This window comes from Ctenopharyngodon idella, chromosome 21 (genome assembly GCF_019924925.1).
Source record: "Ctenopharyngodon idella isolate HZGC_01 chromosome 21, HZGC01, whole genome shotgun sequence".
Lineage (NCBI taxonomy): Eukaryota > Metazoa > Chordata > Actinopteri > Cypriniformes > Xenocyprididae > Ctenopharyngodon > Ctenopharyngodon idella.
This window is the reverse complement of record NC_067240.1, coordinates 13,862,416-13,876,988: the sequence shown is the minus strand read 5'-3', so window position 1 is coordinate 13,876,988 and position 14,573 is coordinate 13,862,416. Positions and strand designations below refer to the sequence as shown.

The 14,573-nt window shown below is 36.0% G+C and overlaps 1 protein-coding gene across 1 annotated transcript in view; it reads right to left on the bottom strand.

Annotated features, from left to right (window-relative positions):
• Positions 1 to 72: 72 nt before the first annotated feature.
• myo7ab (myosin VIIAb) overlaps positions 73 to 14,573 on the bottom strand; it is a 40,557-nt gene continuing 26,056 nt past the window's right edge. The window contains exons 26-48 of the mRNA XM_051877356.1: positions 14,047 to 14,174; positions 13,822 to 13,948; positions 13,529 to 13,648; positions 13,259 to 13,432; positions 12,415 to 12,642; positions 12,153 to 12,323; positions 10,988 to 11,105; positions 10,112 to 10,238; positions 9,857 to 10,026; positions 9,539 to 9,729; positions 8,549 to 8,673; positions 8,027 to 8,184; positions 7,785 to 7,938; positions 6,059 to 6,214; positions 5,873 to 5,978; positions 3,680 to 3,793; positions 3,399 to 3,486; positions 3,206 to 3,312; positions 2,921 to 3,106; positions 2,709 to 2,825; positions 2,478 to 2,561; positions 1,614 to 1,733; positions 73 to 1,232 (exon numbers count right to left, since the gene is read on the bottom strand). Coding sequence (XP_051733316.1) covers positions 1,140 to 1,232; positions 1,614 to 1,733; positions 2,478 to 2,561; positions 2,709 to 2,825; positions 2,921 to 3,106; positions 3,206 to 3,312; positions 3,399 to 3,486; positions 3,680 to 3,793; positions 5,873 to 5,978; positions 6,059 to 6,214; positions 7,785 to 7,938; positions 8,027 to 8,184; positions 8,549 to 8,673; positions 9,539 to 9,729; positions 9,857 to 10,026; positions 10,112 to 10,238; positions 10,988 to 11,105; positions 12,153 to 12,323; positions 12,415 to 12,642; positions 13,259 to 13,432; positions 13,529 to 13,648; positions 13,822 to 13,948; positions 14,047 to 14,174 — 3,162 coding nt within the window. The 3' untranslated portion in view covers positions 73 to 1,139. The remainder of the gene's footprint in view (positions 1,233 to 1,613; positions 1,734 to 2,477; positions 2,562 to 2,708; positions 2,826 to 2,920; positions 3,107 to 3,205; positions 3,313 to 3,398; positions 3,487 to 3,679; positions 3,794 to 5,872; positions 5,979 to 6,058; positions 6,215 to 7,784; positions 7,939 to 8,026; positions 8,185 to 8,548; positions 8,674 to 9,538; positions 9,730 to 9,856; positions 10,027 to 10,111; positions 10,239 to 10,987; positions 11,106 to 12,152; positions 12,324 to 12,414; positions 12,643 to 13,258; positions 13,433 to 13,528; positions 13,649 to 13,821; positions 13,949 to 14,046; positions 14,175 to 14,573) is intronic.

The following is a 14,573-nucleotide window of genomic DNA, read 5'->3' as shown; positions in this document are numbered from 1 at the left end:
CTGCAATAAAATAAGTTTAAGTTGAAGTACTAAAATTACCAAAACTTAAAATGAAATAAAACTAAATTTAAGCTAAATAAAAAAATTAAGAATAATAGTAATAACAATGACAAAAGTGCATAACAAAATTACTAAAACTAAAATGAAAACTGTAAATATAAACAGTATATAAATAATACAAACAGTATATAAATAATACTAAAATAATTACTTTTTGTGTTTAGTGAACAGACCTATTTTATAACTAAATATAGGTTTTTACATGTTGCATTCAAAGGATCTAATTGTTATATGGCTGATCATACCAAATGTCATGAACCTCAATAAAATAGCCAAGCCATCTCATATATTGAGTTTTATTTATAAACAGCAGCTTCCAACATAATAAAATTAGAACGACTAATTACAAACTACAAATTAATGCATATATTCAAAAAAAGAACAAAATGAATAAATTAATTTAACAATGTCTAAAGATTCAACCATTTATCCTAAATATATTGTGCAGAAATTATAATGATTATGGCCATATAACTGATAATTTAATTTATAAAATACATTTAATACATACCTCTGCAATACCTGGTCAAACATTTACAAAGGAAGAGAAATACTATTCAGAAAAAGTAATTATAGGATGAATTAAATTTTGTAGATTTAGCAAAATGACATTTATGCACCAATAATTTCAATAAGTGCTTTAAAATGACCAGGATGAGAACAAAGTGTTTAAGTCTTTGAGCTAAGTAGCAAACCCAAATACTGCAACATTTATAAACCTTTATAATGCATTTAATTGGCAAAATGAGATGTGCAAATCAACCACAAATTAAATAATTGAAATCAGGAACTTGATCTGACTTAACTGACTTTTAATTTGGTATCAGAGTAAAAACCATATGAGGGCCTAAAGCTTAAAGGCAACAAGTTTGTTGACTGTCAATGAAACACGTTCTTCATTGACATTAAAATACTGAGTAAATGCTATAAAATAAATTAAACTCAAAATTTACAATTAAGGCTTCAGTATGAAAACGTAACAACACTAAAAGCAGATTCAGTTTATCCTCATGTATCAACATTATGGATCTAAGAAATACTGAGAAGTCTGTGCGCTTATAAATAAACTGCCTTTCGTGTTACTTGTTGTTTCCACGTGAACTGCGCTGCTTGGTCATGGTAGTCAGCATCTGACTGATGTAAGAGGTGAGAAGGTCATCCATCTTGTATCCCTATAGTGAGGATAGTTGGACGATAAAATACTGTATTATTAAGCCATACAGTAAAGTATGATTATAAATGTATTATAAAGGAATAGCTGGAGAGCATTTGTGTCTCAAAAGTACCATGGTATTACCATCTGATACCATCACCATATTATGGTAACACCACAGTATTATATGTAAGGCAGTGTTTCCCAACTCTGCTTCTTGGCGGCATACCAACAGTACACATTTTGGATGTCTCCCTTATCTCACCAATCTTTTTCAGTGCTTGGAGTCTCCACTAACAAGCTGATGAGTTGAATCAGTCATGTTTGATAGGAAGAGTTTGAAAATGTGTACTCCAGGAACAGGGTTGGGAAACAATGATGTAAAGGATGACTGACTCACCAGTGATGTCTCACACAGCAGTTTGCTGCCTCTAACCAGGTTACCAATGGTAATGTGGAAATAGGTATGTCCACTACTCCAGTTAGAGATTTTGGTGAAGGGATGTGTGCCCAAAATGTCCTGCAGACAAATGAGTAAATGCCATTAAAACAATATCCAAAGGTTTTTTTTTTTTTTTTTAACAAAAGGATATAATAAAAGTTTTGTTCCTGTTGTTGACTCAAATGAGAACAAAAGTGGCAATTGGCTTTATGTTACGGCAACATAAGAGTAACATCAATATTTAAATATGAGCAAAATGCTAAAATAAAATACACTACCATTCCAAAGTTTGGGGTCAGTAAAAAAATAAATAAAGGAATTAATACTTTTATTCAGCAAAGACAAATTAAATTGTTTAAAAGTGACAGTAAAGACTAACATTGTTACAAAAAATTGTTCTGTTCTGATACTCTTGTATCAGAGTTTCCTCAAAAATTTTCAACAGCACAACTGTTTTCAACATTCATCATAATAATAAATGTTTCTTGAGCACCAAATCGGCATATTAGAATGATTTCTGAAGGATCATGTGACACTGAAGACTGGAGTAATGATGCTGAAAATTAAATTAAATTTTTAATTTTTTTTAAATAGAAAACAGTTCTTTTAAATTATAATAATAATGATTCACAATATTGCTGTTTTTACTGTCTTTTTAATCAAATAAACAATAAGACATTTCAAAAACATTAAAAAAATCATACTGACCCCAAACCTAAATAGTAGTGTATGTAGTATAGTTTGTACTTTAGGCTAAAATGACAATATATTACAGTTGCCACTTATTTACATTACATTATTCTGGGCAGTTTGTAAACCTACCTTTGTTTTCGGGTCAATGAGAGTAACACCAAGTTTGTTGATCGCTATCAAAAGGACTTCTGGGAAATTTGGATCTGAGGATTGCTGTGGACGAATATCAAACATCATCAAACCAGATGCAGTTTATTTTACAAAGCAGGCCTATAACAAATGCTAGAATTGAGGAAAAAATTATTTAGTTTGCCCAACATCTAGGTAAATCAGCACTGGATAATATTGTGACAAACTTGCCTTGACTTCAAAAAAGGCAGATCCAAAAGTAGGCCACTTGTAAATGATTTCTAGAAACATCAGTTTTGCTTCCTCTCGAGACTTCCCTGCATGTTTATTGAAGTATGTGACGATGGGCTGCAGAAGAAACAAAGACATATACATTCACAGCATTTACTGACTTGTAATAAATGAACGTTTGAAGTAGAAAACATTGAGTGTTGCTCATTTACCCGTTTCCAGTCGTCGGGTGAGAGCTGACGGATCAGGTCCTGAGGGACAAGCTCCTTCAGCATCTTGGTGAAGTTGAGAAACTGTGATTTGTCCTCCTCAAACCTCACCCTGTAAATCAGCGCAGCCAGCTGGAAAGCCTCTTCAAGAGAGCACTTGTGGTAGCCACGCAGGTACTTTGGGAGCTCCTGAAGAAGAGTTTATGAAAATGGAAGAAGCAAGAGTGTGATAATGTGTTTGAAAGTGAGCCTGAATGACACAGATTGAGTACAGAGAGAGATTTCCACCTGGAAGTAATGGAAAATAGAGTCGGCCATGGGGTCTTTGCCTGGAATGGTGTTGGTCCACAGTTTCTTCATGTAAAACACTTGATAGGTCAGTGAAGGCACTGTGCCTACAGAATGAACAGAAGCATTAACATCTCTCATGTTTTTACACTCAAAATATTGATAAGTTTTATTAAGAATAAACTTAAATCACCATCTTTCACAGCTCTGGCTTTTTTGATCCAGTCTGTCAGATGTCGAACAAAGTCGAAGAAGAAATCTCCTTCTGGCACACTGATCACCTGAAATGTTTTAACCCAGTACTGATAAGACATCCTACACAAAAAAACACTCTATATAACTGCTGACTACAGAGCATGTGTTTTGAGAGGAAAAAGCTGTAACGTAAAAATCACCTCCTGAGTTTAGTGTCTCATAAACTCCCACAGAACATCATTTCATCTGAACAGATATTTGACACTATTGTAACCTTACCTTGTCAGAAATTTTGACAAACAAGCTGAAGCCCTCAGAGGATTGGAGCATCATTCTGCCAGTGATGTTCAGGCAGAAATCTTTGGCTTTTGTGCTTGATTCAACCTCAAAAGCCTTTGAATAAACAGGATAATTGAAAATCAATTACAAACCCACCAGTCGGTGGGTTATGGGGAAAGTACATTTTAAGACACACACGTGCACACACACACACACACACACACACACACACACACACACACACACACACACACACACACACACACACACAAACACACACACACACAGTCATGTCAAAAAAAAAAAAAGGACACCCTATTGAATTCAATGGTTTTCCATATCAGGACATAATAAAAAGCATCTGGTTCTTGGCAGGTCTTAAAATTTGGAAAATAAAACCTCAGACGAACAACACATGATTTTACATGATATTACACCGTTTTATTATTTATTTAACAAAAAGGTTATTTAACACCATGGGTGACACCCTATGATTCAGTTGCTTGTAGATCCCCAATAGCTTCTAGTAATCATTTTCTTTAACAGTCTCTTACATCATTCTGGAGGAATGAATTCTGGCCCATTCTTCTTTACAATGTTGCTCCAGTTTATTGAGGTTTGTGGACATTTGTCTATGCACAGCTCTTGCCACAGCTTTTCAGTCAGGATGAGGTCTGGACTTGACTGGGCCATTGCAACACCTTGATTCTTTTCTTTTTCAGCCATTCTGGTGTACATTTGCTGGTGATCCTCAGATCATTGTCCAGTTCCATGACCCAATTTTTGGCCAAGCTTTAGCTGTCGGATGGATGCCCTCACATTTGACTCTAGAAAACTTTGGTATACAGAGGAGTTCATGATCAACTCAATGACTGTGAGATGCCCAGGTCCTGTGGCTACAAAACAAGCCTAAAATCATCAACCCTCCAACCAGCATGCTTGACTTTTTGGTATCAAACATGAGGTGTTTGTTCTGATATGCTGTGTTTAGTTTTCACCAAACTTCATTGTGCATTATGCCCAAACATCTCCACTTGGGTCTCGTCTGTCCAAAGGACTGTTCCAGAAGTCTTGTGGTTTGTTCAGAAGCAACTTTGCAAACCTAAGCCATGCTGCCATGTTTTTTTTTAGAGAGAAGAGGCTTTGTTCTGGCAACCCTTCCAAAAATGCCGTCTTTTTCTAATTGTACTGTCATGAACTTTATCATGTTAACTGAGGCCTGTAGAGTCTGAGGTGTAGCTCTTCGGTTGTCTGCAATTTCTCTGAGCATTACATGGTCTGATCTTGGGGTGAATTTGCTGGGACGTCCACTCCTGGGAAGATTGGTGTCTGTTTTGAATGTCTTCCACTTGTGAATAATCTTCCTCACTGTAGAATGATGGACTTCAAATTGTTTGGAAATGGCTGTATAACCCTTTCCAGACTGATGGCAGCAACATTTGCTTCTCTAAGATCATTGCTGATGTCTTTCCTCTTTGGCATTGTGTCAACACACACCTGAAGGCCCCAGTCCAGCAAACTGCCAAAACGTCTGCTTTTATAGAAGTGATCACTCTTGCTGATGATCAACTAATCAAAGGCATTTGATTAGCAGTGCCCGACCATTACTTATCCTCTTAATTCCTAAGGAAACAACAAGGGTGTCCTTAGTTTTTCACCCTTGGCTTTTCCATTTTGGCTTAGTTTGTGTTGATGAAAAATGAATAATGACACGGTGTGATATGACATGTTGTTCATCTGAGGTTTTATTTTTCCAAATCTAATGTTATATACTTTCAGAATATTACAATAATATTGAATCCTCTTCTCTCCTATGATTTAATCTTATCTTTGATGCGTTGATTCATATATTCATATATACGTAGCTATACTGTGTATTTGGTGTTTGTTATACTGCATTGTGAATTGCATTCCACGTCTACCATGTTTATTTATATTTTTTTTATATAAAACAGCGTAGGCCAGAATATTTCAACTTTATTTTTCTGGAGCTTCATCTCTTTTTTGTTATTTTCTCCAGCAGTACCACATAACTCTTAGCTTAATTGAGGATTCAAATTAGGTCAGAGCACAACAGGGCGTTCTCTCTGCTTCCTCATGCATAAATAAACAGCCGGGCATAAAAGAGAAAGAATATTACCACCACAGGAGGTTGGATACAACGTACGGTACAGGTAACATGAAAACTCTCACCTCGTCAGTGTCATCAGGGAAGTACACTTTGTGAAAGATCTGGGTAGTTTTGTGCTGAATGGCCTCCACTTCTACAAGGTGAGGCGGATACTTTCTGGATCCATTTCTGTACATGAAGAGAAAAAATGTTTTAAGGGAATCTATGCAACATTCGAGATACATGTTTGTATGTGCTGTTAGAGTTACCGCAAGGCTTTCTGCAGTCTCTGCATGCAGTCTGGTGCGACTGGATGATGTTTCTTGGACTGTAGGAACTTTTGGACATGAGGAAGCAGCATGTTACTGGGAGGGAAAAGCCCAGTGCAGAGCCAGAGCAGCTCCCAGCCCTTCTCCTCACTGTATCTGAACACAGAGAATAAGTAATGTTGATAACATAAAGCAGATTTGGTCATTTACAGGCTAACCACTAGGGGACAGACTGTTACAGATTTATGAGCCACATTAAAAGGTTAGTTCACCCAAAAATGAAAATTCTGTAATTTATTACTCACCCTCATGCCGTTCCACACCCGTAAGACCTTCATTCATTTTCGGAACACAAATTATGATATTTTTGTTGAAATCCGATGGCTCCGTGAGGCCTGCATAGCCAGCAATGACATTTCCTCTCTCAAGATCCATTAATGTACTAAAAACATATTTAAATCAGTTCATGTGAGTACAGTGGTTCAATATTAATATTATAAAGCGACGAGAATATTTTTGGTGCACCAAAAAAAACAAAATAACGACTTATATAGTGATGGCCGATTTCAAAACACTGCTTCAGGAAGCTTTGGAGCATTATGAATCAGCGTGTCGAATCATGAATCGGATCGCGTGTCAAACCGCCAAACTGCTGAAATCATGTGACTTTGGCGCTCCGAACCGCTGATTCGGCATGCTGATTCATTATGCTCCGAAGCTTCATGAAGCAGTGTTTTGAAATCGGCCATCATTATATAAGTCATTATTTTGGGTTTTTTTTGGCGCACCAAAAATATTCTCGTTGCTTTATAATATTAATATTGAACCACTGTACTCACATGAACTGATTTAAATATGTTTTTAGTACCTTTGTGGATCTTGAGAGAGGAAATGTCATTGCTGGCTATGGAGGCCTCACTGAGCCATCGGATTTCAACAAAAATATCTTAATTAGTTGTGTTAATTGTATTAACGAAGGTCTTACGGGTGTGGAACGGCATGAGGGTGAGTAATAAATGACTTTTGGGTGAACTAACCCTTTAACTGCTTTCACAGTTATGGGTCTCTTTCACTAACTGTAAAATGTGAGCAAACATTTTCATGCAGAAACATCATATATTGCAAGTATATTTAAGATAATATTTAAAACAAAATCACACCTATGTAATAATCACCTAAAATATGGAATGTGTTAAACTTAAATAATATACTTATATATATATATATATATATATATATATATGTTATAATTTGTATATTATTAATGATTATACAAAAATTATAAATTATATATAATTTAAAAAAATATAAATAAAATAAAAAACAGTAATATTACAATAAAATATAAAAATATTTTAAGAGTATTTTTTAAATTCTAAAACGTATATATATTTATAATAATAATAGCTGTTGTATATATATTTAAATGTTATGTTTTTAATAATAATATGAAAGTATATTATAATAATTTAAAAATAATTATATATCAATTACATACAAATATTATAAAATTATAATAGTATAATATTATTATTTAAACATATTTTAAAATCACTTTTTAAATCCTAAAATATTTTATATGTAATAATAGTTATAGTAATAATAATAAGCTAAAGCCCTTTTATGTAGAGTTTTTTTTTTTCTGTGCACAAATGCAATAAAACACAATTGCGTGAATGAGATTAATTGAATATACACTGTGCCAGTTTAGCTGGGAAAAACCTACTTGACGTGGTTCTCGGTCAGTTGTTTGATGATCTGACAGAAGATCTCATCCTTCAGAGGTTCAGCCTTCAAAGCGCCCTCAAAGATCTGATCGGTGAGCTCATTGACCGAACGGCTTCTCTTCGAGGGGTAGTCGCCCATGTACTTCATGATAGGTACGACAGAGTCAAGGGTCAAACTGAGGGAACTGCAGTTAGACATTCAAAACATTATGAAGGTAATACTGTTAACTGTAGAGGATATTAATGAAAGCCTGGCAGGCATCCTGGGATAGCTCTTCATGGTTGAGGACTTTTTTCAGCAAAGGCTGTTTGAGAGGTTCTCTGGTGCAACACCAAATTTTATCCTTCCCTCTGCCTTTGTTGATGATCACACGACTCAGTGTGCTCTTTGAAGGGGGTCTAGAGGATGGAAAGGTACACAGAAAGGTAATGAATCCAGAATTAAATAAAAAAAGAAGGGAATGGTATAAAATTAGTGTGCACAATGATGAAATACAATCATAGGTGTGGTGCCTAACACAGAGTCAATACAGCTAATATTTAAAAGATATTGTGCATTTAAAGCATGCTTTGAGTTTCATTAATCCTTCAATGTTATTGGCCAGATGTTGATACTGACTAATTGGTATATGACCCTCGTACTCTTTAGTAATATAATAAACCTTTTTGTTTGCACTAAACTTCATTTTCTCAACTTTAAAAAGAGTACTTTTCCATTCGGACACAACAAAGGGTGGAAAGGTCCTGAAGAGCGTTCAAGCACCTGAAGTGATCGTAGGAGAATTCCTCTAGAGTGTATGGCTGAACCTTCTCCCCACTGTCCAACAGATTCTGATTGGACAAATTTATGGAGTCCTTACGCTGGTCTGGGGACATGGTGATCAACGTCTGTAAGAAACAGAAATTAGATGGTCCAGTGACTATTCGATATCGAAAGTCCTTCTTTAGTTTGAATATGTGGCATGTTTTGGTGGAAATGTTTGTGTTTTGAATATGAACATTTTGGTTTTCTAAGGTAAATTTAATACACCATCATATAAAAATAACCTATAACTCTTTCCCCACCAGCGTTTTTTAAAAAAGCTGCCAGCCACCGCCAGCGTTTTTTTTAATCATTTTCACAAAAAATTAATGGCCCCCAGAATATTTTTCTGCATGAATATATGAACATGCATTATATCAAAAGAAAGAACAGACCCTCTGCTTAAAAAAACAACAACATTTCATTCTAGCTTCATGCATTTTTTTGTAATCAACACTTGAATATGGGTAAGTTTCATAAAAAAAAAGCAACATTTTAAACAAAAAGCTGAGAAAATCACATTTTTGTCAAAGACTACATCTGGATCAGATTCAGAACGATGATCAAAACAAACATAGATGGAGTAGATCGAGTCCATCAACACCCCCAAAGCTTGCACAGTCCTGTATCTCATCCTGGGTTGACATTTCATTCAGTAACATTAGGCAGTTTTGATTTATATACTGTTGAACGTTGGTGATTGCGTTATTTTTTTTATCACTTGTTTCTGCTTCTTTTTCACCTGTGTTTTGATCAGGAGATTAAGTAATCTTTCAGGAGATGTGTCATAGCGCCCCCTAGAGTATAATCTACTCCTAAAAGGTGCATATTAGCACCTTAAGGTACTACTATGAATCGCTTAGGGGTAAATAAGATACAAAGTTGTTCCTTTAGCGGTACACTCTTTTTCTGAGAATGTTCAAATAATGTATTGAATGAAAAAACACTGACCACAAGATCATATTGTGGCCTGGTGATAGTGGGCAGCACATAGACGCTGTCTGCAGGGAAGTCTCCTCTCTTCTTGGTTCTGTCATTGACCCCATGAGCCCAACCTGAAGTCAGGACCTGTTCTCCAGTTTGCTCATCCAGAAAAATCAGATCTCCCTTTGAGAATCTCAGGAACGAAGAGTCTTGCCCAGCTGGAAAAACAAACAGAAACAAGATGTTTTTGCTGGACCGTCTTGTCTTGACCCAAAATCTGTTTGGGCCTGAATCAATGCAATGTTATAAACTCAACTTCTGCCCATATGGTTAATGTGTGCTCACCAGGGTAATGGCTGTCCATCAGGGCCACCACAAACTTTGACCTAGAACGCAGGCCCTCTAAAAAGGTGACAACCAGGTCACGGATGTCTTCGGCATTGTTGGATGTGAAGGTGTACTCATCTCCTTTAATGGTAGCCAGAGTGAAGCTCTGTCCCTGAAGCTTTCCACCTCTGCATCCACAAGTTTTACCAAAAATTACAATATAGAGAACACTTACATCAAATAAAGCGGGTTTGGTTCGATAAGCTACTGCACCTGCTACTGGAGACTGCAGTGATCTCTGGGAAAGAAAGGTCCAGAAGCACCTGCTCCTGCTCATCCACAAAGTAGACTCCAGTCCAGTTCACTGCCACTATGACATCATTCTTTGGGAGACTAGGCCCTGTGAACAAACAGAAAGAATGGTTTAACTTCACCACACTTTATCAGAGCGATATGTCCAACTGATTTTTTATTTATTTATATGATTTAAAGTATAACATAACAGAATAATTCCCCCAACAAGAATTTCTTCCATGGAAAACAAATAAAGAAATTTGGAATAACATTCTAGTCACTTTTTTCCATGCAATTACAAAGAATGGAGCCTGGAACTTTAAAAAGGTCATATAAAATGTCACATAAAAAGTCTGTTATATTGACATTAATATTTAAAAATGATGAACAGACTTAATGATAGATTAATAATTATAGATATAATAATAGATATGCTTGGTTATATAAACTCTTCTATAAAATAATAAAAATCTATTTCCATCATGTAATAGCATGTTTGTAAAAACTTATTTGTATACTTATCATTTTAATAGATAACTATTGTAATTTAAATAGATTACCAGTAAATTCTTGTAGTAGAACTGCATATTTAAACTATACAAAACCAAACTACATAAACAACTATAATATAATATCTGCCCTATATATATATATATATATATATATATATATATGCCCTAAACATAATGATAATATCTGCCCTAGTTCTCCTTGGAGTCTTGATAAGTGGAGTACATGAAATTACATGAGTCAGATCCTTTAATTGAATGATTCTCACATAAAGGAAATGACTGATCTATTCAACTCACTGACTTGAGTTTTATTTTGGGGTGAACTGTTCTATGTAAGTCTTACCTGAGAATTTGAAGGCCTCATAGAAGCGTGAAAAAAGCAAAGGCCACTTAAATCGAGCGAAATCCACCACCTCTTCCTTCACTCTCTGCGAGTCAAACTTCTTCTGCGTGTAGATTCCCTGTGGAGATGCAATCGTCAATATCTTGCTCTCAGCGCAAGACAATATCGGCAATTACCTCAGAGGCGATTACCTTTGCTCTCGTCACCTGCTCATAAGCAGAAAATGTAACAAACGCATTCTTTACCACACTGCTAGGACAATCCATAAAATTGATCCCCAGCATTATTAAACATTCATGTCCATCACTTTAGCCTATGAAAGGCAAAAGGGTAATTAAAATCACCCTTGAGAGAAGGAACGTGATTAATGGTCCCACAAGAATGGTCAATCAAATCTCAACCTGCTCAGTCCCATCAAACGCTATGAGCTAGCACACAGACGGCAGTGCTAACCTAACCTACAAATCCATAACAAGACAGTGACCACTAAGTGAGGTCGAAAGAAATGTCTAAAATATTCAGGGTCCTGTGATTGCACTCTATTACGGCAGACAGTAGCTGAGGGTGGACAGTGTGAAGGTCATCTCTGCACACGCTTCAGATCAGAGAGTTAATCATAGCTATAAGATTATATTAGTGGTGGGTTGAAATGCAGGTACTGCTGTAAGATAATGAGACTGCTGTCCTTGAGAACGTACCGCGAGGTGAGTCAGACACAGCCTGACACAGTAATGAAGACATAGGTGCAGATATGTGCTGCAAAAGTGGAGTTCTGTAAGTTTACTTACAATGAAAAGGTTAAAAATAGATGTGTTTAGTTATCTATACTGTTCTTTAATGTAATTGTGAACCCATTTTCAGGAAGTGGTGACATTTGCATCTAAAAATGTTAGGATTTTTAAATACTAGGGCTGTAACCACCATAGACATTGGAGATGCACCAAATATTTAGATCAACCCAGATTAGTGGGTTTTTCTTCGGCTAATTCTTAAAATATTATTCCTAATTCTAAGTATATGCTATTACAACCTTGAAAACTATCAAAAGTTATTTATTGTTATTAACTCAAACTCCAAAATACCATTTTTTAAAAAAAAATTATAATATAATATAATATAATTAACCCCCCCAAAAATGTATGTGTATAAACTATATGTGTAATACCTTTATGTGAGTTGCTATGATCATTTGAGACCATTTCTCCACTGTCTTGGAGGGAGTAATTTCGCGGTCCGGGATGTAGGATGGAATAAGACTCAAAAGACGGTCTGGTAGAACCTCTGACCCATAGTCCACATAGTACTGCTGAGAGGCTAGCTCGGCCAGGTCCTCCTCCTAAGATAACAGAGCACATCGATACGCTTGGTTAATGCAAGTAATTTAACCTTCATGAGGCAATGCGAAATACGCACACAACAGATCTCACCCTATCACAGCGGTACTCGCCGAATTTGACCCCGCGCACGATTTGCTGGTAAATGAGGTTAGTGGCCACGCTGTCCTCAGCAGGGTTGTGCCAGGGTGTGAAGATTTCCTTCCTGAAGAATAGCCTCCAGGGGGCGTTGCGCTCCTGAGCACCCTGCTCTTTAGCGTACTGCTCACACTGTGACACGGCATCCATCACATGATCCTTCCCACTGCCCAGGGATGAGACCTGAGGAGGATGCACATTTTGAGGGTCTTGAATTGGGCCAAATGGACCAAATAAATTAGAATATAAGGACACATTAAAAAGTTAAAAAGTTTGGGGTCAGTAAGTTTTTTTGTTTGTTTGTTTTTGATTGCATCTGTCTTAATCAGAAAGGGTGCATTATATTAATCAGAAGTGACAGTAAACTGTTATAAAATGACAGTAAAATGTTACAAAAGATCAAATAAATGCTGTTCTTTTGAAATTTCTATTTATCAAACCTCCTGAAAAAAATGAATCATTTTATTATCCACACAGATAATAAGTAGCACAACTGTTTTGGTTGCATTTTATTTTACAGTATGTGCACTTACGTGTACTTACAGTGTACTAACCTAAGAAAATACTGGGTAAAATAAGGTAACTACATGGGTTAAGGTTAGGTTTAGGGTTAGTACCTAGTTATTACACAGTAATTACATAGTATGTACATGGGGATGTACATGCTACCACTGTTTTTAACATTGATGATAATATTAAATGTTTCTTGAGACTCATATTAGAAGGATTTGTGAAGGATCATGTGACACTGAAGATTGGAGTAATGGCTGTTGAAAAGTCTAACTGTGCATTAATGTACCTTATCAAAAAGTGCAATGTATAAGGAGAAGCCAAAGCGATCCTTCAGGCCGATTTTGTCTGACAGAGCATTGCAGAGCTCTTCAGCTGTGGTGGCGGAGTCAGTCAGCAGGGTCTTAGTGGTGCCGTCCATGAAGGTCACTGGTAACATGATGGGTTTCTTAGATTTAGTGGCCTGGAGGAGGAAAGAAACAGAGATCCAGTCAAATAATTCATATATTTTCAATGAATTTTGGAAAGCAAACTCTAATGGCTTTTTTTCCTAAAATACCTGCAGCTCAAGCCAAGAAGGAGGCTGAGTTCTTGTCTTATTCACAAATGTCCTTCTCAGTCTCTCTTCACAATAAGGTGCATAACCAGGCGGCCCACTGGTAATGAATGTCCTCAGATACTAAAGAAAATACAGAAATAGGGATGAAGAGTTGGGCCACATTTAAATGATACACCATCATTATGATTTTTTTGTTTGTTTGTTTGTTTAGGATCACTAGGATAATTAAAAATGTATTATATCTAATTTCCTGCTGACTAATGCAAAAATAAAAGTTTTTTTTTTTTTTTTACTTTGACAAATTTTTCTGAAGGAGCAAAGCAGCCCACACAGAGGGACAGCAGGATCCAGCCACGGGCATGGCTGCTTTTGGATGTGTTCTGACTCAGCTGTTTACAGATCTGACAGTAGATCTCATCTCTGAGAGAGAAAACAAACGCAGATGCAATACAATTCAGATACAATGTACATTCAACAGCACTAGTACACCAACAATAATGCATTTGCCATGTAATGACCTGAGAGCAGGGCGTAAAATGCCATTGCCAATGATAAAGTGGAGCTTCTCTAAATTGGAGGTGGGTCGGTCTTCCAACATACTGTTTCCCTGTAGACTGTAATCACTGTCTGTCAGCCGTCTGGTCACCTAACAGAGGGAGGAATAGCTTAATACACAACCTTTACTTTTATTCAGCAAGGATAAACAGCAAAACAGTACAGACATCTAGAATGTTGCAAAATATTTACATGTTAAATAACTGATGTTCAAAAAATAATGAAAAATTTTATAACAGTTTCCACAAAAATACTAAGCAATTATTAACATTGTTAATAATATGAAATGTTTCTTGAGCACCAACTCATCATATTAGAATGATGTCTGAAGGATCATGTGACACTGAATACTAGAGTAATGATGCTAAAAATTCAGCTTTGCCATCACAGGAATAAATTACATTTTAAAATATATAAAAATAGAAAAAGGATATTTTAAATTGTAACAATATGTGATATTATTATAAAATGCAGCCTTGGTGAGCATAAA